Source organism: Carcharodon carcharias, chromosome 1, assembly GCF_017639515.1.
Source record: "Carcharodon carcharias isolate sCarCar2 chromosome 1, sCarCar2.pri, whole genome shotgun sequence".
NCBI lineage: Eukaryota > Metazoa > Chordata > Chondrichthyes > Lamniformes > Lamnidae > Carcharodon > Carcharodon carcharias.
In genome coordinates this window covers 249918916-249940461 of record NC_054467.1, presented here as the reverse complement: position 1 = coordinate 249940461, position 21546 = coordinate 249918916, and the positions used below count along the sequence as shown (strand labels likewise).

General features: G+C 43.9%; 1 protein-coding gene across 1 annotated transcript in view; it reads right to left on the bottom strand.

Moving 5' to 3' along the window:
* LOC121278030 (dedicator of cytokinesis protein 2-like) overlaps positions 1-21546 on the bottom strand; it is a 1199266-nt gene that overhangs the window by 110204 nt on the left and 1067516 nt on the right. The window contains exons 39-40 of the mRNA XM_041188048.1: positions 21228-21317; positions 8088-8192 (exon numbers count right to left, since the gene is read on the bottom strand). Coding sequence (XP_041043982.1) covers positions 8088-8192; positions 21228-21317 — 195 coding nt within the window. The remainder of the gene's footprint in view (positions 1-8087; positions 8193-21227; positions 21318-21546) is intronic.

Sequence of the window (21546 nt, the reverse complement as noted above, 5' to 3'; positions counted from 1 at the left end):
CCATTTATGCTGAAACCAAAGAACCTGGTTCCCACTGAAGAAGAAGGCCACAGTCGTTATACTTCTGTTTGTTGGACCTTGGCTGTAGCCAAATTTGACATTTCCTATGTTATAGCACAGTGACTGTACTTTAAACAGTACTTTATTGTCTGTAAAACTCTTTGAGACATCCTGGGATCATGAAAGGCATGATACTCCTGAGATTCAGGGCATCACTCAAAAGAAACTAACCTACCTTACAGGGCAGAGAGAGGGAGAGACAGAGAGTGGGAGAGACAGGGAGAGACAGGAAGAGAAAGAGGGAAGAAGAAGAAGGCAGGAAAAAAGTAAGAGAGAGAGACACAGAGGTTGATAAGATCTTTCTCCTTTCAACACACGCAAACACTGATGTACCCATCAGTGAAACTGGGCAGGATGATCATGAATTCTTCCTGATACTGTGTACAGGGGTAAAGATAAGAGATAAGACTCTGTACTGAAAATCTGTGCACAGTATCCTCAGAACTAATGCTGTGGGATTGACCATCACCTTCAATTTGAACCCGAAAGGGGCATGAGTCTCTCATCCACTATCATCACATTATTATTATTTTTTTCAGTCTAAGGGTGTGAGCGTCACTGGCAAGGCCAACGTTTATTGCCCATCACTGATTGCCCCGGGAATGTGGTAGTGAGCCGCCTTCTTTAACCATTGTGGTCACGTGGAGATGCCTTCACAGTGCTTTGTCTATAGCAGTTTGATACAACTGAATAGTTTGCTAGACCATGTCAGAGGGCAGTCAAGTGACAAGCACATGACTATGGATCTGGAATCACGTGTAGACCAGACCAGGTAAAGATAGTCGATTTCTTCCCCTAAAAGACATTACTGAACCAAATGGGGTTTTTACAACAATCTGGTAATTTCATGATCATTATTAAAAAGACTGGCACTTTATTCCAGATTTATTAATTCATTCAATTTAAATTCTCCCAGCTGCCATGGTGGGATTTGAACTCATGTCTCTAGAGCATCAGTCCGACTTCTGGATTACTAACCCCGTAACATTAGGACAGAAGAATAGAAACAGGAATGGGCCATAGGGCCTGTTGAGCCTACTCCACGATTCAATACAATCAAGGCTAATCTCCACAGAATTACAGAATTGTCACAGCTATCATGACAGGAAATTGTGAGAGTGGTATCTACCTATAACTTCAGCAACTAACCAAAAACATACTAAATTGTTTAAAGAGGACCTTATTTTTAAATACAAGGAAAGACACTGACCAAAGATGGTTGCCACAGTCACCTGATGTCTGGAATTGTAAGTGGATAATTTCTGAATAACTACCATATAGATTGCACTGCAGACATACCCTGACTTGTTGCTAATGAAATTTCACACCTGGGGGTGGCAAAGTCCACTTCAAAAAGGACTATTGAAAGGATTGTCATGTTACTTGCATCTTAATGAGCTGACCTCTCCAGTGGAGACCAAAAGACCATCAAGGCAATAGCTACCTGGAAGGGGACCGTCAAAATGGATAATGGCTCCTTCAGAAGCTAATGACTGGGACATTATAAGCCAAAGGACAAAAACCAGATACAAAACCCAGACATCATAACCCAATACTAAAGAAGATACTAAAAATACAAAATCTTGGATTTTAATCAATTGAAATCCTATCAAGACAATGGGAAGCTGCTAGCCAGTCAGAATTCCACTGTAGAGGATGAAATAACTTCATCCCCTGTTGGTTTCTACCATTTTGAAATATGACAAATGTTTCTGAGATGAAACATCAAAATGTGATTACTTGTTCTACAACAATGACTACAGCAGAAATGGTAATCAAATTCCTTTGGGATATACAGCGAGCAGGACTTTAAGAACTGGGTTTGCTGAGCAGAAGCAGAAAAACTGTTAATGGAGTAGTAAGGGACCTCTCTCTCTCTCTCTTAAGTTAAGTAAAGCCCGATCTCTACAGTCTAAAAATACAGCACAAGATAGTGAATGTCCATTGGGAAGAACCTCAAGAGAAACTCTTCGATTTCTGGAAGACAGATTACTGATTATAAAGAAAGGAAATTATCTCCAGCAAATGCAGTTACATGGACTTCAATTCAGCTCCGGGATTTTAAAGGAACCAGCGAACTTAAAACGGCCACAACATTCAACTATCTACGCCTCAAGGGCAAGCAAAGGACTTAACTGTATATTCTTTTATCTTTTTATTTGGACTCTAATTTTTCTTACTTCTGGTATCTGTGTGTGTGGAACATTGATTCTTTTATTACTTTTGCTCAGGTTTAGTGGCTAATAAACTTGCTCTTTTTTTCACAGAATCACACAGTGCAGAAGAGGGCCTTCGGTCCATCGAGTCTGCATCGACATGTGAGAAACACCTGACCTACCTAACTAATCCCATTTATCAGCACTTGGCCCATAGCCTTGAATGTTATGACATGCCAAGTGCTCATCCAGGTACTTTTTAAAGGATGTGAGGCAACCCATCTCCACCACCCTCCCAGGCAGCTCTTTCCAGACCGTCACCACCCTCTGTGTAAAAAATGTTTTTCCTCACATCCCCCCTAAACCTTCTGCCCCTCACCTTGAACTTGTGTCCCCTTGTGACAGACCCTTCAACTAAGGGGAACAGCTGCTCCCTATCCACCCTGTCCATGCCCCTCATAATCTTGTACACCTTGATCAGGTTGCCCCTCAGTCTTCTCTGCTCCAACAAAAACAACCCAAGTTTATCCAACCTCTCCTCATAACTTAAATGTTTCATCCCAGGCAACACTGGTAAACCTTCTCTGCACCCCCTCCAGTGCAATCATACCCTTCATATAATGTGGTGACTAGAACTGCACACAGTACTCCAGCTGTGGCTTCACCAAGGTTCTATACAACTCCAACATGACCTGCCTACTTTTGTAATCTATGCCTCGATTGATAAAGGCAAGTTTCCCATATGCCTTTTTCACCACCCCACCAACATGCCCCTTCGCCTTCAGAGATCTGTGGACACACATGCCATGGTCCCTTTGTTCCTCAGAACTTCCTAGTGTCATGCTGTTCATTGAATACTTCCTTGTCAAATTATTCCTTCCAAAGTGTATCGCCTTACACTTTTCAGGGTTAAATTCCATCTGCCACTTATCTGCTCATTTGACCATCTCGTCTATATCTTCCTGTAGCCCAAGGCACTCAACATCACTGTTAACCACCCGGCCAATCTTTGTGCCATCCACAAACTTACTAATCATACCCTCCACATAGTCATCTATGTCGTTTATATAAATGACAAATAATAGGGGACCCAGCACTGCCACTGGACACTGGCTTCCAGTCACTAAAGCATCCTTCTGTCATCACCCTCTGTCTCCTACAACTAAGCCAATTTTGAATCCACCTTATCAAATTACCCTGTATCCCATGTGCATTTGCCTTCTTTATAAGTCTCCCATGTGGGACTTTGTCAAAGGCTTTGCTGAAATCCATATAAACTACATCAACTGCATTACCCTCACCCACACACCTGGTCAGCTCCTCAAAAAATTCAATCAAATTTGTTAGACGTGACCTCCCTCTGACAAAGCCATGCTGATTATCCCTCATTAAACCTTGCCTTTCCAAGTGGAGATAGATTCTCTCCTTCAGAATTTTCTCCAATAGTTTTCCTACCACTGACATGAGACTCACTGGTCTGACTCAAGGAAACCTCATTGACTGGCTCCTTATTGTTCACTGCCTAGATAGTAAAAAATACATTTTGGATTAGAAAAAGGCATCCATGGGGAAAAGAAGTTTAAAAACCTTTGTTGTGACCAACCATGGAGGCTGAATAGAGAGGAGCCAGTTCACTCCTCACCTGACTGTAACATAGCATAGGAGGGGGCCATTTGGTCTGTCACGTCTATGTCAGCTCTTTGAAAGAGCAATGAACCTAATGTCATTGCCCCACTTTCCCCCCAAAACCCTGCACGTTCTTCCTTTTCAGATAATAATCCAATTCCCTCTTGACTGCCTCAATTGCATCTACCTCCACCACTCTCTCAGGCAATGCAATCTAGATCCCAACCACACTGCATAAAAAAGTTTCTCCTCATGTCTCTATTTTGCCAATTACTATAAATCTGTGCCCTCTTGTTCTTGATCCTTCCACCAATGGGCAGTTTCTCTCTATCTACTCTGTTCAGACTTCTCATATCTTTGAATATCTCTATAAAATCTCCTCTCAACCTTCTCTTCTCCAAGGAAAACAGCCCCAAGTTTTCCAATCTATCGGCGTAACTGAAGTTCCCCTGATATGTAATAAGATCATAGTTGATCTGATAATATGCTCAAATCTGTATCTCACCTATCCCCGATAACCTATCACCTCCTTGCTTACCATGAATCTATCTATCCATCTTGGCCTTAAAAATAGTCAAAGACTCTACTTCCACCACCTTTTCATGAAGAGAATTCCAAAGATTCACGGCCCTCTGAGAGAAAAAACTTCGCTTCATCTCCATTATAAATGGGTGACCCCTCATTTTTAAACAGTGACCTCTAGTTCTAGATTCTCCCAGAAGAGGAAACATCCTCTCCATATTCACCCTGTCAAGACCCCTCAGGATCTTGTATGTTTCAATCAAGTCACCTTTTACTCTTCTGAACTCCAGCACATACCAGCCCAGTCTGTCCAACCTTTCCTCATAAGACAACCCACCCTTTCCAGGTATTAGTCTGATAAACCTTCTCTGAACTGGTTCCAATGCATTTACATCTTTCCTTAAATAAGGTAACTATAACTGTACACAGTACTCCAAATATGGTCTCACTAGTGCCCTGTCCAACTGAAGCATAACCTCCCTACTTTCGTATTCAATTCCCCTCGCAATAAAGGATAACATTCTATTAGCTTTCCTAATTACTTGCTGTACCTTTTGTGATTCCTGCGCTAGGACACCGAGATCCCTCTGCACTCTCTCACCATTTAGTATGCTTCTCCTTTATTCTTCCTGCCAAAATGGACAATTTCACAGAGAGGGATTTGGGAATCACAAAAAGCTAGCATACAAATTCAACAGGGAATAGGGAAGGCAAATGGAATGTTGGCCTTTATTTGAAAGGGAATGGAGTATAAAAATAGGGAAGTCTTGCTAAAACTATACAAGGCACTGGTTAGACCACACTTAGAATACTGTGAAAAGTTTTGGTCCCATTATCTAAGGAAAGATATATTGGCATTGGAGGCAGTCCAGAGAAGGTTCACTAGGTTGATCCTGGGTCTGGAGAGATGTTTTTATGAGGAGAGGTTGAGTAGGTTGGGCCTGTATTCATTGGCGTTTAGAAGAATGACAGGCGACCTTATTGAAATATATAAGAATCTTAGGGGGCTTGACAGGGTAGATGCTGAGAGGTTGTTTCCCCTTGTGGGAGAGTCTAGGACCAGAGGGCATAATCTCAGAGTAAGGGGTCGCCCATTTAAGACAGAGTTGAGGAGGAATTTCTTCTCTCAGAGGGTAGTGAATCTGTGGAATTCTTTACTGCAGAGGGCTATAGAGGCTGGGTCATTAAGTATATTCAAGGCTGAGATAGACAGATTTTTAATCAGTAAGGGAATCAAGGAAAATGGGGAAAATGCAGGAAAGTGGAATTGAAGATTATCAGATCAGCCATGATTTCATTGAATGGCGGAGCAGACGCGATGCGCTGAATGGCCTACTTCTGCTCCTACATCTTATGGTCTTAAGTATATTGCGGTCATTAGGTTGAGTAATTTCGGTAGACTGAGTTTAGCAGTCTGTTGGAGGCACTTGCTGGCTTGTTCCCAGAGGGAGAGATGACCTGGTTGTCTCTGCAGGGGTAACTGAAGAGCCTGTCCTGTTTCTTTCTGCTTGCTACATACCTGCTGGATAACTTGCCTCCAGCAAGAGAGAGAGAGAACACCTGCCTGTCTCTGCAGTGGTGACTGAAGACTAGTCTTGCTTCTTGATTCTCCCACTCACTGGCCTTCAGCCAGTTTTTAACCCATTTTATCTGTGTATTTCCAGGAGTGGGGAACAGGCATGTCTCGTATCTACAGTCTGTTTTGCTTTCTGCTCAGAGCTTTTAGACACATTCTGAGATACAAATCAACAGCAGATGTGTTTTTGCATGTCTGTTTTTTTTTATTCATTTGTGGGATGTGGGCATCACCGGACAGGCCAGCATCCCTAATTTCCCTTGTTCAGAGGGCATTTTTAAAAGTCAACCACATTGCTGTGGGTCTGGAGTCAAACCAGGTGAGGATGACAGGTTTCCATGGTGAACCAGATGGGTTTTTACAACAATTGACAATGGTTCCATGGTCATCATCAGCTTTTAATTCCAGATTTTTGCTGAATTCAAAGTCCACCTTCTACAATGGTGGGATTTGAACCTGGGTCTGTGGACTACCAAGTTCAGTGACAATACCACTACTCCACCACTTCTCTACATTAAATTTCACCTGCCACTTGTCTGCCCTTTCCACCAACCTGTCTATGTCCTTTTGAAGTTCTACACTATTCCCCTCACAGTTTACATTGTTTACAAAGTTTGTACCATTCGCAATTTTTGAAATTGTGCTCGATACACCAACATTTAATTCATTATTATAAATCAGGAAGAGCAGGGGTCCTAACACCAACTTCTGGGGAACTCCACTATAAACCTTCGTCCAGTCTGAAAAAAGTCCATTAACCACATCTCTCTGTTACCTGTCACTCGACCAATTTCATATCTATGTTGCTATTGTACTGCTTATTCCATGAGCTTTAACTTTACTCACAAGTCTGCTGTGTGGCACTTTGTTAAATGTCTTTTGGGAGTCCGTGTACAATGCATCAGCAGCATTACCCTCATTAACCCCCTCTGATAGCTTCTCAAAAAACTCATGAAGTTCGTTTAACATGATTTTGCTTTAACAAATCCTTGCTGACTTTCTTTAATTAACCCAAATTTGTTCATGTGACTATTCATTTTGTCCTGAATTATTGTTTCTAGAAGCTTCTGCAGCACTGAGGTTAAACTGACTCGCCTGTAGTTGCTGCATTTACCTTTACACCCTTTTTGGAACAAGGGTGTAACATTTGCAGTTTTCCAGACCTCTGGCACCACCCCGGGTCTAAGGAAGACTGAAAAACTACGACCAGTGCCTCTGCAATTGCCACTCTCACTTTCCTCAGTAACCTTGGATGCATTTCACTCAAACCTGATGCTTTATTAACTGTAAGTATAGACAGCCTATCCAATATGTCCTCCTTATCAGTTTTAAACCCTGAAAATGCCTGAACTACCTCCTCTTTCACCATGACCTAAGTAGCATCTTCTTCCTTCGTAAATATAGATGCAAAGTATACACTTAATACCCCAATTATGCCATTTGCCTCCATGCAAAGATCCCCTTTTGGGCCCTGATCGGCCCCACTAATCTTTTTGCTATCCTTTTTACTATCAACGAATTTATAGAAGACTTTGGGATTCCATTTTATATTAAATTCCAGCCTCTTCTCATGTTCTCTCTTTGTTTCTCTTATTGCTTTTTCACTACTCCTCTGAAACATCTATATTCAGCCTGATTCTCGGTTGTATTACCCATCTGACATTTTCTGCCTCAACTCCACTTTCCCACTAGCTCCCCGTATCCCTTGATTTGGTGACAGACCAAAAATCTATCTATCCCAGCCTTAAATGTATTCAGTAACGAGGCATCTACAACCTTCTGGGATAGAAAATTCCAAAGATTCACAACCCTTCAAGTGAGGAAATTTCTCCTCCCAGTCCTAAATGATTGGCCCCTTATCCTGAGACCCCCCTGCGTTCTAGATTCCCCAGCCAGGGGGAACATCCTCTCAGTGTCCACCCTGTCATGCCCCTTCAGAATCTTGTATGTTTGAATGAGGTCACCTCTTCTTCCTCCAAACTCCAGGGAGTGTAGAACCAATTTACTCAGCCAATAACATTGCCACTCTGCTGGTTTCTACCAGCAACAGCTTTGGTCTATCCATGAAATATACCACAAGCCACTGCATCCTTCACTCCACAGGAAAATAGAGCACATTCTTTTGCAACACAGCATGGTGTTCTTACCCGGATGAAGGTTGGGAAACTTTGGCCATAGTAACCAATCGCAAAGTAGTCAGGTTTCGGCCTCAACACTTTCATGATTTTTTCATAGAACTTGGCTTGGCGTTGCTGTGAAATTGAAAACAGATTAAGATTAACGTGTGAGAAAGAAGAAGAAAACACTGGACCCCCTTTTCACAAAGGTTCTTTACCATCATAATGCTTGTTGTCATTATTGTTCTCCCCAGCCGCCCCCACAGTCACATGGGCTGTCAACATGGCTGCTGGATTGGACTACATCACTTTCAAGCTTAAACATTGCAAAATTGTAAAATTCCATCATATTATGGTTATCCTTACCTAAAAGTTCCTTTACATTGAGATTATTAATTCGTCCTTTCTCATTGCACAATGCTGGATCTAAAACAATCCATTCTCTAGTTGGTTCCTCATCTTACTGTCCTAGGAAACCATCTCGTATACATTCCAGGAATTTGCACTCTACAACATTACTGCTAATTAGATTTACCCATTCTATATGCAGACTTAAGTCCTCCATGGTTATTATACCACCTAGGACGCATGTGCCTCTAACTTGCTGATTTATATTGTGCCATACATTGCTATCACTGTTTGTACAATGAAGTGATTTTGAAGTGGAGTCACTATTGTGATGAGGAAACATGGCAGCCAATTTGCACACAACTAGATCTCACAAACAACAATGAGATAATCCTGATAATCGTTTCTTTTGTGATGTTGATTGAGGAATATTGGCCAAGAGACCAGAGATAACTTCCCTGCTCATCTTTGAAATATTGCCATGAGATCTTTTATATCCACCTGTGAAGCTAGACAGGGCCTTAATTTGACATCTCATTCGAAAGACCTCTGGCAGTGCAGCACTCCCTCAGTACTCCATTGAAATGTGAGCCTAGTGGCCTATAAACAACTTCTACAGATGCTTGCTGCCCCTTGCTGTTTCTTAGCTCCACCCAAACTGATTCCACATCCTGATCTTCCGATCTAAGATCCACTCTCACTAATGTATTGGTCTCATACTATTTTAACAGTGCTACCAGACCTCCTCTTCCTTTTTGCCTATCCTTCCTAAATGTTGAATATTCAGCCTTAGTCATCCTGCAGCCATGTCTCTGTAATGGCAATTAGATCATACCTGTGCTGTCATTTCATCTACCTTGTTGTGAATGCTATGTGCATTCATATAGAATGCCTCTGGTCTTCTCTGTTGGTGCTTTTGTAAGTTTGTACAGTCTGTCCCTTTCGGCCATGCTCTGATTATCATTTCCTTTTTTGCTACCTTACACTTTTGCTTTGTCCTCTCTCTTTAATTATCACATCTTCCCTCATTTGATCCCTTGCCCCCACTACTTAATTTAAAACCCTCTCTACCACCCTAGTAATATGACTCGCCGGATTACTGGTCCCAGCACGGTTCAGATGAAGGCCATCTCAGCAGTACAGCTCCCACTTTCTCCTGTATTGGTGCCAGTGCCCCATGATTCGAAACCCATCATGGGATTGTTGTATGGGTCTTCCTGTCCTCACTCACTGCCCTCCCAGGCCTCCCCGGCAAGACACAATGGATAGCTCTCTGGAGCAGCCTGATCCTTTTACTGATCACTGCTCTTGTCCGCAATCATGCCTGCTTTGTTAGCCATGACTTCTTGTGCAGTGGTCTGATCTCTGAGTCAAAAGGTTGTGGGTTCATAAACTTGAATATCAAAAGTTAGACTGATATTTCAATGCAGTAGTGAGGGAGTACTGCAGTGTCAGAGGTGCCCGCCTTTCGAATGAGATGTCAAATTGAGGCCCTGTCTATCTTCACAGGTGGATGTCAATGATCTCATGGCAATATTTCAAAGATGATCAGGGAAGTTATCTCTGGTCTCTTGGCCAATATTAATCCTTCAATCACCATCGCAAAAAGCAGATTAACAGGATAGTCTCATTGTCGTTTGTGTGGAAATTGGCTGCCATGTCTCCTACATCACAGCAGTGACTTCATTTCAAAGGTGTGTGTGTGTGTGCGTAAAATGCTTGGGAACGTCCTGTGTTTGTGAAAGATGCTACATAAATGCAAGTCTGTTTTATGACTGGCACTTAAGGTTAATTGGTTAACTTGGCATAAACCAAGGAACATCCGTGACACCAATGGGCGGTTGTTTTACAAGCTGGACCAGCATGAGAGAAAGGGAGGGAGAGAGGAAGGGGACACTGGGTGGTCTGAATATTATGATTTTTATTGTCCGAACATTGCAAAGGACAAACAGGGTAGTAATGACAAACGAAGAATAAAGCACACCCATGCAGAGCAAGCTGCCTCCACACAGCAGCTAGTTTGGATATATTTAATAGCGGAAGGGAGGGATTTTAAAGGACAGCTCTTTTCAGCCAGATGTCTCGTTCTCCCATGACAGGATGAGACCATGGCTATATAACCTGCCGAGCTTCACCTGGAAAGTGCAGTTTACTGGCTGTGCCCTCTGGAAAATTAGACAGACCATATTCACCTCTGCATGTAGGTAGGGGTAGGGAAGGGGGTCCCAGGAAGGAGTCTGGAACATGACAGTGTCAAAACTGCTTTATGGGGACCCGGGGGCCTGTGGCTCAGTGGGTGGCGCTCATGTCAGAGTCGGGTGTCATGGTTTCAGCTCCACCCCACACGCTTAAGCACAAAATTTCAACTGACACTTCCAAGGTAATATTGAGGGAGTGCTGCACTGTCAAGAGGTGCCGTCTTTCAGGTGAGAGGTCAAGCCAAAGCCTTATTTTCATTTTTCAGTTTAGAAGGAGAGGTAATCTCACTGAAATATATAAAACTTGTAGGGCTTTCTCATGAGGCCATGCCTCTTTATTTTTGCAAATATGATTTTTCAACTTTCAACTGACTGGAAATTTTGTAATTTTAACTGAAACAGAGCAAGCTGCTTAAAAATGCAAGGCTACATTCCAAGGTGAAGATGAGAAACAAACAAACCATCCTCAGGGGAGTGTGAAGAGAGAGACATTTCCTATAATCCAGGCAGTCATCGAAACTCATAATTGTTTAGGGAAGAGACGTTAAAAATGCAAAGTACTGGAGGTTTAAACAATGGCTGCAACCGATAGACACACCCATAATCCTCTTGGAAATACACAATGGGTGAAGTATTTCAAGTCAAGGCTGCTCAATCACTTCACAGAAATTGCCATTGACACAGACAATGTCAAGAAAGTCTTCAGCAGAGGAATCAGGCTGAAAGCTGCTCTCTCTCCCTCTCTCTCTCTCTTTCGGAATAAGTGTGTCACCTCGTTCAAGAAGCCGAGCTACCAAAAACAGACCAACGTAACAAGATCTTGTAATAATTGCAGCATCTTCTACATCTGACTGCATGCAGGAAGCCAGCTAACCTAATTCAACTGCAGTGTTTAAAATCTATTCCTCAAGGACAATCAAAGGACACTTAACCGTATGTTATTTTGCCTTTTTTTTATCACACTTTAACTCCCCTTATTTCTGGTTTGTGTGTGTGTGTGTGTGTGGGTGTGTGTATATGTATGGATGTATGTGTGGGTGTATGTGGGCGTAGGTATATGTGTGTGTTTGTGTGTGCGGAGTGTGTGCATAGGGGGGATGTGTGTGTGTATGTGCTTTTGTGTGTGTGGGTGGGTGTGGGTGTTTTTGTGTGTGTATGTGGGTAGATGTGAGGGTGCATGTGTGTGTATTTGTGTGTGTGTGTGCGGGTGTGTGTTTCTGTGGGTGTGTGTATGGATTGTGTGTGGGTGGGTGTGTGTGGGTGTGTGTGCGTGTATGTGTGTGTGGTTGTGTGGGATGTGTGTGTGTGGGTATGTGTGTGGGTGGGTGCGTGTGTGTGGTGTGTGTGTGTGAGTGCGCATGTGTGTGTTGAGGAGGGTTGTGGGTGGGTGAGTGGGTAGATGTGCTTATGTGTGTGTGTGGGGGGGGTATGTGTGTGTGTGTGTGTTTGTGTTTTTTTGTGTGTGTGGGCATGGGAGTGTGGGTTGGGAGGGTGGTAGTTGTGAGGTGGTGTGTGTGTGTGGGGGAATATGTGTATCTGTATGTGTGGGGGGGGGGGCTGTGGGTGTATTTGTGTGTGTGTATGTGTTTTGTGTGGGTGTGTGTGTGGGTGTGGGGGGATGTGCGCGTGTGTGTGGCGGGGTGTATGTGGGTGTGTTTATGTGTGTGTGTGTGGGTGGGTGTGTGGTTAGGTGTGTGTGTGTGTGTAGATGTGAGGGGGTGTGTGTGCGTGTGTGTTTGTGTGGGTGTGTTTGTGGGTAAGTGTGTGGGTGTGTGTGTAGGTGTTAGGGTGTGTATATGTGTGTGTGTGTATGGCCCTAATGATTGTATGTGGGCCAAATGCTTGATGTTGAGTTCTTATTATTTTTCTTGGGGTTAGTGGTTAATAAAATTACTCTTTCTTTGACTCACGAAAAGCTTATTTGACTGAATCCTTATTGCTCACAGCTTTAAATAGTTAAATACAATCTTACTTGGAAAAGGCATATCCTTGTGAAGAAGAAAGTTAAACCTTTGTTATGACCATCCGAGGAGGTTGAATAGAGGGGATCCAGTTCACCCCTTCTCACCTGGTCATAACAGGCTTGATAGTAAATGCTGAGAGGCTGTATCCCCCTGACTGAAGAGTCTCAAACATGTCTTAGGATAAGGGGTTGGAAATTTAGGATTTAGATGAGAAGGAGGGGGTTGTGAATGCTTTAGAATTCTCTACCTCAGAGGGATGTGGTTGCTCAGCTATTGAGGGGCATATTCAAGAATGAGGCTGATAGAATTTTTGGGCATTAAAGGAATCAAGGGATATAGGGATAGGATGGGAAAGTCAATTCACTATGAAAATTCTGGCTTGATCTTATTGACTTGCGAAGCAGGCTTGAGGGGCTATGAGGACTCTTATTTCTTCTGTTCTTATCTTCTTTTCCCATGCAAATTTAAAAAAGGATAATCCAGTGAATAAGGCATTCAAGCATAAATAGTGTCAGGCTTTGGGGAATCTGATTCCCAGAATCAAGAGTTGTGTACGGTCCAGGGGCTGTTATTTGGATACCCATTACTGGATGAGTGGAGAATGACCACAGCTGCCTTAAGGAAACAAGGTTTAATCCTTGGGTGTGAGTGAGCTGATCTCAGCCAGTCAGGCAGCTTAAGTATCAGAGACCAAAACTGCACACAGTACTCCAGATGTGGTCTTACCAACGTCCTGCATAATTGTAGCAAAACTTCCCTGCTATCATACTCGATTCCTCTTGCAATGTTTGTTCTGTCTTCACATTGAGGATCCCCTCCATCGTGTCATGTGGCATTACCGATGTGCTAAATGGGACAGATTTTGAACAGATCTAGCAACTCAAAACTGGGCACCCATGAAGTGCTGGGGGCCATCAGCAGCTGCAAAAGTGTTCACAACTACAATCTGTAACCTTATGGCCCGGCATATCACCCCTCTACCATTACCATCAAGCTGGGGGGTCAACTCTAGATCAATGAAGAGTGTAGGAGGGCATGCCAGGAGCAGCACCAGGCATAACTAAAAATGAGGTGTCAACCTGATAAAGCTACAAAGCAGGTTTATTGCATGCCAAACAGCAGAAAAAGCAAGAAATAAACAATCCCACAATCAATGGATCAGATCTAAGACCATAATAAGACATAGGAGCAGAAATTAGGCCATTCGGCCCATCAGGTCTGCTCCGCCATTCGATCATGGCTGATAAATTTCTCAACTCCATTCTCCCGCCTTCTCCCCATAACTTTGATCCCCTTACCAATCAAGAACCTATCTATCTCCGTCTTAAATACACTCAATGACCTGGCCTCCACAGTCTTCTGTGCCAATGAATTCCATAGATTCGCCACTCTCTGGCTAAAGAAGTTTCTCCTCATCTCTGTTTTAAAAGGTCTTCCCTTTACTCTGAGGCTGTGCCCTTGGGTCCTAGTCTCTCCTACTAATGGAAACATCTTCCGCACGTCCACTCTATCTAGGCCTTTCAGTATTCTGTAAGTTTCAATCAGAAACCTCATTCTTCTAAACTCCATCGAGTATAGACCCAAAGTCCTCAAATGTTCCTCATATGTTAAGCCTTTCATTCCTGGGATCATTCTCGTGAACCTCCTCTGGACCCTCTCCAGGGCCAGCACATCCTTCCTGAGATACGGGGCCCAAAATTGCTCACAATATTCTAAATGTGGTCTGACCAGAGCCTTATAAAGCCTCAGCAGCACATCTCTGCTTTTACATTTTAGTCCTCTTGAAATAAATGCCAACATTGCATTTGCCTTCCTAACTACTGACTCAACCTGCAAGTTAACCTTAAGAGAATCCTGGACTAGGACTCCCAAGTCTCCTTGCACTCCAGATTTTTGAATTCTGTCCCCATTTAGAAAATAGTCTATGCCACTATTCTTTCTACCAAAGTGCATGACCTCACACTTCTCCACGTTGTATTCCATCTGCCACTTCTTTGCACATTCTCCTAACCTGTCCAAATCCTTCTGTAGCCTCCCTGCCTCCTCAATACTACCTGTCCCTCCACCTATCTTTGTATCATCTTCAAACTTAGCCAGGATGCCCTTAGTTCCTTCATCTAGATCATTAATATATAAAGTGAAAAGTTGTGGTCCCAAACTGACCCCTGCGGAACTCCTCTAGTCACCGGGTGCCATCCTGAGAAGGACACCCTTACCCCTACTCTCTGCCTCCTGCCAGATAGCCAGTCTTCTATCCATGCTAGTACCTTGCCTCTAACACCATGGGCTCTTATCTTACTGAGCTCTGCAGTCCTGCCACATCCAATCATAAATAGTGGTGGACTATTAAACAACTCATTGGATGAAGAGGCTCCACAAATATCCCCATCCTCAATGTTGGGGGAGCTCAGCACATCAGTGCAAAAGAAAAGACTGAAGCATTTGCATCCAAATTCAGCCAGAAGTGCCGAGTGGATGATCCACCTTGGCTTCCTCTGGAGGTCCCCAGCATAACAGATGCCAGTCTTCAGCCAATTCAATTCGCTCCATTTGAAATGAATAAACAGCTGAAGGCACTGGTTATTGCAAAGGTTATGGGCCCTGATAACATTCCGGCAATAGTACTGAAGATTTGTGCTCCAGAATTTGCCACACCCTGGGCCAAGCTGTTCCAGTGCAGCTACAACACTGGCATCTACCTGATATGTGGAAAATTGCCCAGGTATGTCCTGTACACATAAAGCAGGACAAATCCAACCCGGTCAATTACCACTCCATCAGTCTACTCTCGATCATCAGTAAAATGATGGGAAGTGTTGTCATCAGTGCTATATAGTGGGTCGTACTCAGTTCACCTGCTCACTGATGCCCAATTTGGGTTCTTCCAGGGCCAATCAGCTTCTGACCTCTTTGCAGCTTTAATCCAAACATGGACAAAAGAGCTGCACTCTAGAGGTAAGGCGAGAGTGACAGCCCTTGACATCAAGGCAGCATTTGACTGAGTGTGACATCAAGGAGCCCTAGCAAAGCTGGAGTCAATGAGAATCAGGCAGAAAGCTCTCCACTGGTTGGAGCCATACCCAACACAAAGTGTAGGATAATGGTCTGGCACATATTGGGCTAACGTGGGACTGAGGACAGTACCACCGACACAGTGATGTAAGAGAACACACGACTCACACATAGGGGTCAGTCTAGCGTTGAACGGAGCTGCAGCAGAAGACTCCATGGGATTTCTTGGAAGTCCCAGCTTCAATTCCCAAACGCAGAGTCAGCAGCCCCAGCAGGGGTGAGATAAAACGTTTTTCTGGTTCCCCAAAAAGGAAAAAAAATAACATTAATTAGGAAGACTCCTGACGAAAGAACCAGCTTTAAGGACCAGCAGAGGCCAGGGTTCGATGTTTTCATGAAGCAGCGAGTGCCACTGCAGCGGGAGCCCACCGAGGCCAGCGGGAGCTGGTGAGCCCTTTGTCTTCAAACAAACGGTGGGGCCATCTTGCATTTCAGCAACCTCCTAAAGCCAAACTTACACTTTACAAATTTTTAACCACGGATGAGAAACCCGCCCCCCCCCCCCACCGCCCCCACCCCCCCAGCTCTTCCAGGTCAACTGGGACTTACCCAAGGCCCAGGTCAATCACATAACTGGGGACTTTGGAGAAAAAGATTCCTCAGGTACATGATTGCTGGATAAAAGGACAGAAGCTGAGGAAGTTAACAACCGAGATTTACTTGGTAGGCCTGATAGCCAATGGCATTAGGCAAGGAATCGACGAATCATCGACTAAATTTGAAGACGTACTAAAATCGTTTGATATTTATTTTAGCCTAAGAGGTAACAAAACCCTCAAAAGCCCTAAATTTAAAAAGCTTGTCCAGGAGCCAGGAGAACCTGTCGAATCATTCATTAATGATCCACATGGGCTGTCTGAAGGCTGTGAGTTCGGAGGCCTAAAACTTGAACTTATCAGGGGTAGGATTAGTGGATGACGTGCTGCAAGGGCAGGAAGGTCTAACGCTCGAGGAAGCTATCCAGGTTGGTGGGCAGTCTGATCTCCGTGTGCAGCACAGGCCCGTTTTAAGAGGACAAAGTAGACACTGGTAGAAAGGAAACCCCACCGTCCAATTAGTTAACCAGCACAGAATCAGGGACACCCCAGGCCAAGGGAATCAATACCCTGACCGGTCAGTAGGGTGACCATGCCAGCACTGTGGAGCAAACCCCCCCCCCCACCCCCCCACCCCACCAAAGGCAAGATCAATGCCCTACAACTTCAGACCAATGCTTTCAATGTGACAGAATTGGACACTTTGGCAAACAGTGCAAGGCCAAAACATCTAAATGCACAGAAGACCCAAAGAGTTTTCATGAGGTGGAGACTGCACACCAAGCGGGCACAGAGCTGTGCTTCTTAGGTGAGGTCAGAGATCCTGGATTTTCCTGTTGGAATTGACACTTCGGTTAACGGCCATCTCACGAACTTTAAATTGAACACGGGAGTCAGTGTTATGGTCCTATCGGACAAAGAGTCATGGCTGAGAAACCTCTGGCTTTGAACAAGAGACACGCCACTCTATGGGCCCAGAGGAATCCAACTTCTGGTTATGGGCATGATTCTGCAACCACTAAGGTATGGCGGCAAATAAATCTTCGAGCTGATGTACGTCACCCATAACCAGTCTTTTTCTCTCTTGAACAGAGATGCCTGTGTAGCCCTGAATCTCCTCAAAACGGCTGAAGATGTCAAGACAACCACTGTCATAAATTATACAGAGCTGCAAGTTCCCGAGGGCTCCAACAAGAAAGACTACCCTGACTGAGGCTTCAGCTCTGAACTGTCTTCTGTCTTTGCAGAGCAGGTTTGTCCATTTTTGTTACTGGTGCTGGAAGGCCCTCACTGGTCAGACCAGCCAACCACTCAGGTGGTTACCATGACGCCTCCAGTGGAGGCTGGGCAGGAGAGCAAACAACCACTGGCAAAGCCTCAACCTCCGGCTACGATGACTGTTGATGAGGCCAACACTGAGACCACAGAGCAAATGCTGCAACTCCTGGCCAGCATGAGAGTGCAACAGCCGATCCTGGAGCCAAGGAGCAGCCGTCCATTGCCAACAGCACACCACACTGACAAACGCAAAGGTCAGCTTACTAAAAAAAAACACATCCTCATAACAGGAGTGGTCATCTTCCAGCACAGAGGACATCACACGACCCACACGATGAAAGAAGAGGAAAAGGCGACATGGAAATGACCACAACGTTCACCCGCAAGCAACAGGATAAATCAACAACCACCGATCACCACAGCTGCTGAATTGACAAAGAGCGGTTCTATACCAAGGAATGGAAAAGGAGGATAAAAAGATACCCAGGTGCTAGAATGACCTCCAAATCAACACAGTTTACATGCAACAACAGAGCCTACCACTCCTCCGTCAGTTGTGCGAATGAGATGTGAAAGGGTTATAAGGCCTCCAGACCGCCTGAACCTGTGAACTCAGGGACTTGAAGGGAGGAGATGGGGTGGAAATAATGATTTAAAGAATGGAGTAAACTAGAATAACTTGAAATACATTGGATAAAGACTTTGTGGGAGGAGTGGTATAAGGGTCTGCCCACATCTAGATTTAACGTGGGACTGAGTAGAGTGCCATTCACAATGTGATGTAAGAGAACATGTGACCTGCACCTAGGGGTTAGTGTAGTGTTGGACAGAGCCGTGTGCAAAAGCAAGCATGGAAACAGCCCCTAGCTTGTACTGTTTACTGTATATATCTACATAGTTCTTGTAGTTAATAATTACCATGTAGTTAACCTACTTAAGACGATGAAGACTTCATTAAGACCTACTGAACAGTATCCAACACCTTGTAACACAAAGGAAAATGGTTTTGGTTATTGGAGGTCAATCATCTCAGTCTCAGGACATAGCTGTAGGGGTTCCTTGGGACAGTGTCCTCGGCCCAATGATCTTCCTGTCATTGTAAGGTCAGAAGTGGACGTGTTTGCGGATGATTGCACAATGTTCAGCACCATTTGTGACTCCTCAGATACTGACGCAGTCCATGTACATTAACAGCAAGACCTGGACAAGTGGCAAGTAACATTCATGCCACACAAGTGCCAGGCAATGTCCATCTCCAACAAGAGAGAATCTAACCATCTTCCCTCTGACATTCAATTGCATTACCGTCACTCGGTCTCAGACTATCAACATCCTGGGTGTTATCATTGACCAGAAACTGAACTGGACTAGCCGTATAAATACTGTTGCTACAAGAGCAGGTCAGAGGCTTGGAATTCTGTGGTGAGTAACTCACCTCCTGACTCCCCAAAGCCTGTCCACCATCTACAAGGTACAATGTGATGGAATACTCTCCCCTTGCCTGGATGAGTGCAGTTCCAACAATGCTCAAGAAACTTGACACCATCCAGGACAAAGCAGCCCACTTGATTGGCACACATCCACAGCCTTCAACATTCACTCCCTCCACCAATGACACAGAGTGGCAGTGGTGTGTACCATCTACAAGATGTACTGCAGCAATTCATTGAGGCTCCTTCAGCAGCACCTTCGAAACCTGTGGCCTCTGCCACCTAGAAGGACAAGGGCAGCAGGTGCATGGGAACACCACCATCTCCAAGTCACACACCGTCCTAATTTGGAACTATATCGCCATATCTTCACTGTCATTGAGTCAAAATCATGGAACTCCCTTCCAAACAGCACTGTGGGTGTTCCAACACCACATAGACTGCAGCGATTCAAGAAGACAGCTCACTACCACCTTCTCAGGGGCAATTACATCTGGGTAATAAATGCTGGCCTAGTCAGCGATACCCATACATGAACAAATAAAAAAAATACACCATTTTCCTTCCTAATCACTTGCTGTAACCTCATACCAGCCGTCAGTGAATCAGAACCAGAGCACCCAGATTCCTCTGTAAGGTAAATTTCTGCAGACCCTCTCCTTCAGAAAATATGCTGCTTTTCTATTCTACCTGCTGAAGTGGACAAGTTCACATTTTCCTGCATTATACTCTATCTGCCAATTTTTGTTCACTCAGTTAACCTATACCTTAAGCCTCCTTATCCAAGTTATTGTTATAGATTAGAAATAGTTAAGGCCCTAGCACTGATCCCTGTGGCACTCTAATAATAACAGCTTGCCAACTTGAAAGTGACCCATTTATCCCTATTCTCTGCTTCCTGTTAGCAAAGTAATCCTCTATACATGCTAATATGTTATCTCCTATGCCATGAGTTCTTACTTCATGAAGTATCCTTTGATGTGGTGCTTGCTGAATGCTGTTTGGGAACCCAAGTACACCACATCTACAGGTTCCTTATTTATTAATGTTGCTTGTTATTTCCTAAAAGAATTCTAATACATTATTTTCTAAATGCCTTGCTATTACCTCCTTAATAATGGATTTTCAGCATTTTCCTTATGACAGGCATTAGAACTGGCCTATCATTTCCTGCTGTCTCCCTCCTTTCTTGATTAGAGGTGATACATTAGTGATTTTCCAATTTGCTGGGACCTCAGTTAGCCACAGATGGTGCATCTGTAGGTATGTAGGCTGTATGTCCCAAGTACTGATGGATTGTATCAAACAGCATGTCCCTTAAGTAGCACGCAACAGATAAAGTACTGACCATACTCAACCAGCCCGTGTTTGCAAAAGATGGTGCCCAACATTAGATGTGATTATGTGATTGAACAACACTTATTTAGCAATCTTGATAGTGCTAAGAATTACATTAACAACCAACTTAGTATTATCATTCGGGCTCACAGTGTTGCTCGCATACATGTGCTAGAAGCTACATATATTCACACACAGGCCCCTGTCCTTAGCAAACAAAAAGAACATATCCATGCATTGCGCCTTTCTCAACTAAACAAAAACTTGTGGGGCAGCCATTCCCTGGTTCATTCCCCATGCCAATGCCTTGACCAATTAGAGCTGACCTGCCTGGTTTGAACTTGAACAAAAGCTTGGCAGTTAACTGTTCCCTGGTGCATTCCCCATGGCAGTGCCTCTACCAATCAGTGTCCACTTGCCAAACAATCAGCACCCTCTTCTCATGAATTGTTGTTCCTTTTGAGATTTCGTATTCTTACATCTGTCCTGTTGAGTGTAAGATGAAAAGCTTCAACAGCATATCTTTTTTTTCAGCAATGCTCAAGCTCTGAACTACCAAATGACTATTAATTAAGGTTTAGCATGATTTCTTTGTTTTTGTACACAAAACAAAGTATAATTTGTGCAAGAAGCCATTCACTGCCAAACAGTAGGTGCCAGTTAGAAAATGAAACAACTGTTAGGATTAGTAATACAATGCACCAGCCAGAGTGAGCAGAGTAAACCTATTCCCCAACTCAGAAAACTCCCAACTAAGGCTGATGCAAGAATGACATGTTGATTAATATTGAGCTCCCCTTGAGGAAAGGCCTCACAGCCTAATGGCTTCCGCCATTAACCTTTTCAGCTTCCTCTAAGGCTTGTCATCACTCACTGCCCTATCAGTCACTGTCCTCTGGATAAGACAAAAGGCAGCAGAGAGTTAAACACTAATCTCCAAATGGGAAATGGGTATCGTCAATCATCATTAGCTTATCATAATCAATGCAAGCTCGCACTTACTCACCAGGGTCTCACTCAGTAGCTCATAATCAAAGACCTCCATCTCGTACTGTTCTGCCAGCTCCTTGCAGAGATGAATGGCTTCTTCCCACATCTGTTCACAGCAAGCAGCAAATAATTAGTGTGGCATGTTGAACTGATTCAGCTGTGCTACTTTGTATAATGTCAATGTAATTTCCCCTTTTTAAGGAGCTTTGCTTGCCAATTTCCACCCTCTCCTCCTTCAACAGTAACAACACAGCAACATTAGGAATAGGAGGAGGCCATTCAGTCCCTTGGGCCTTTTTAAAAATTAATTCATGGGATGTTGGGTGTCGCTGGCT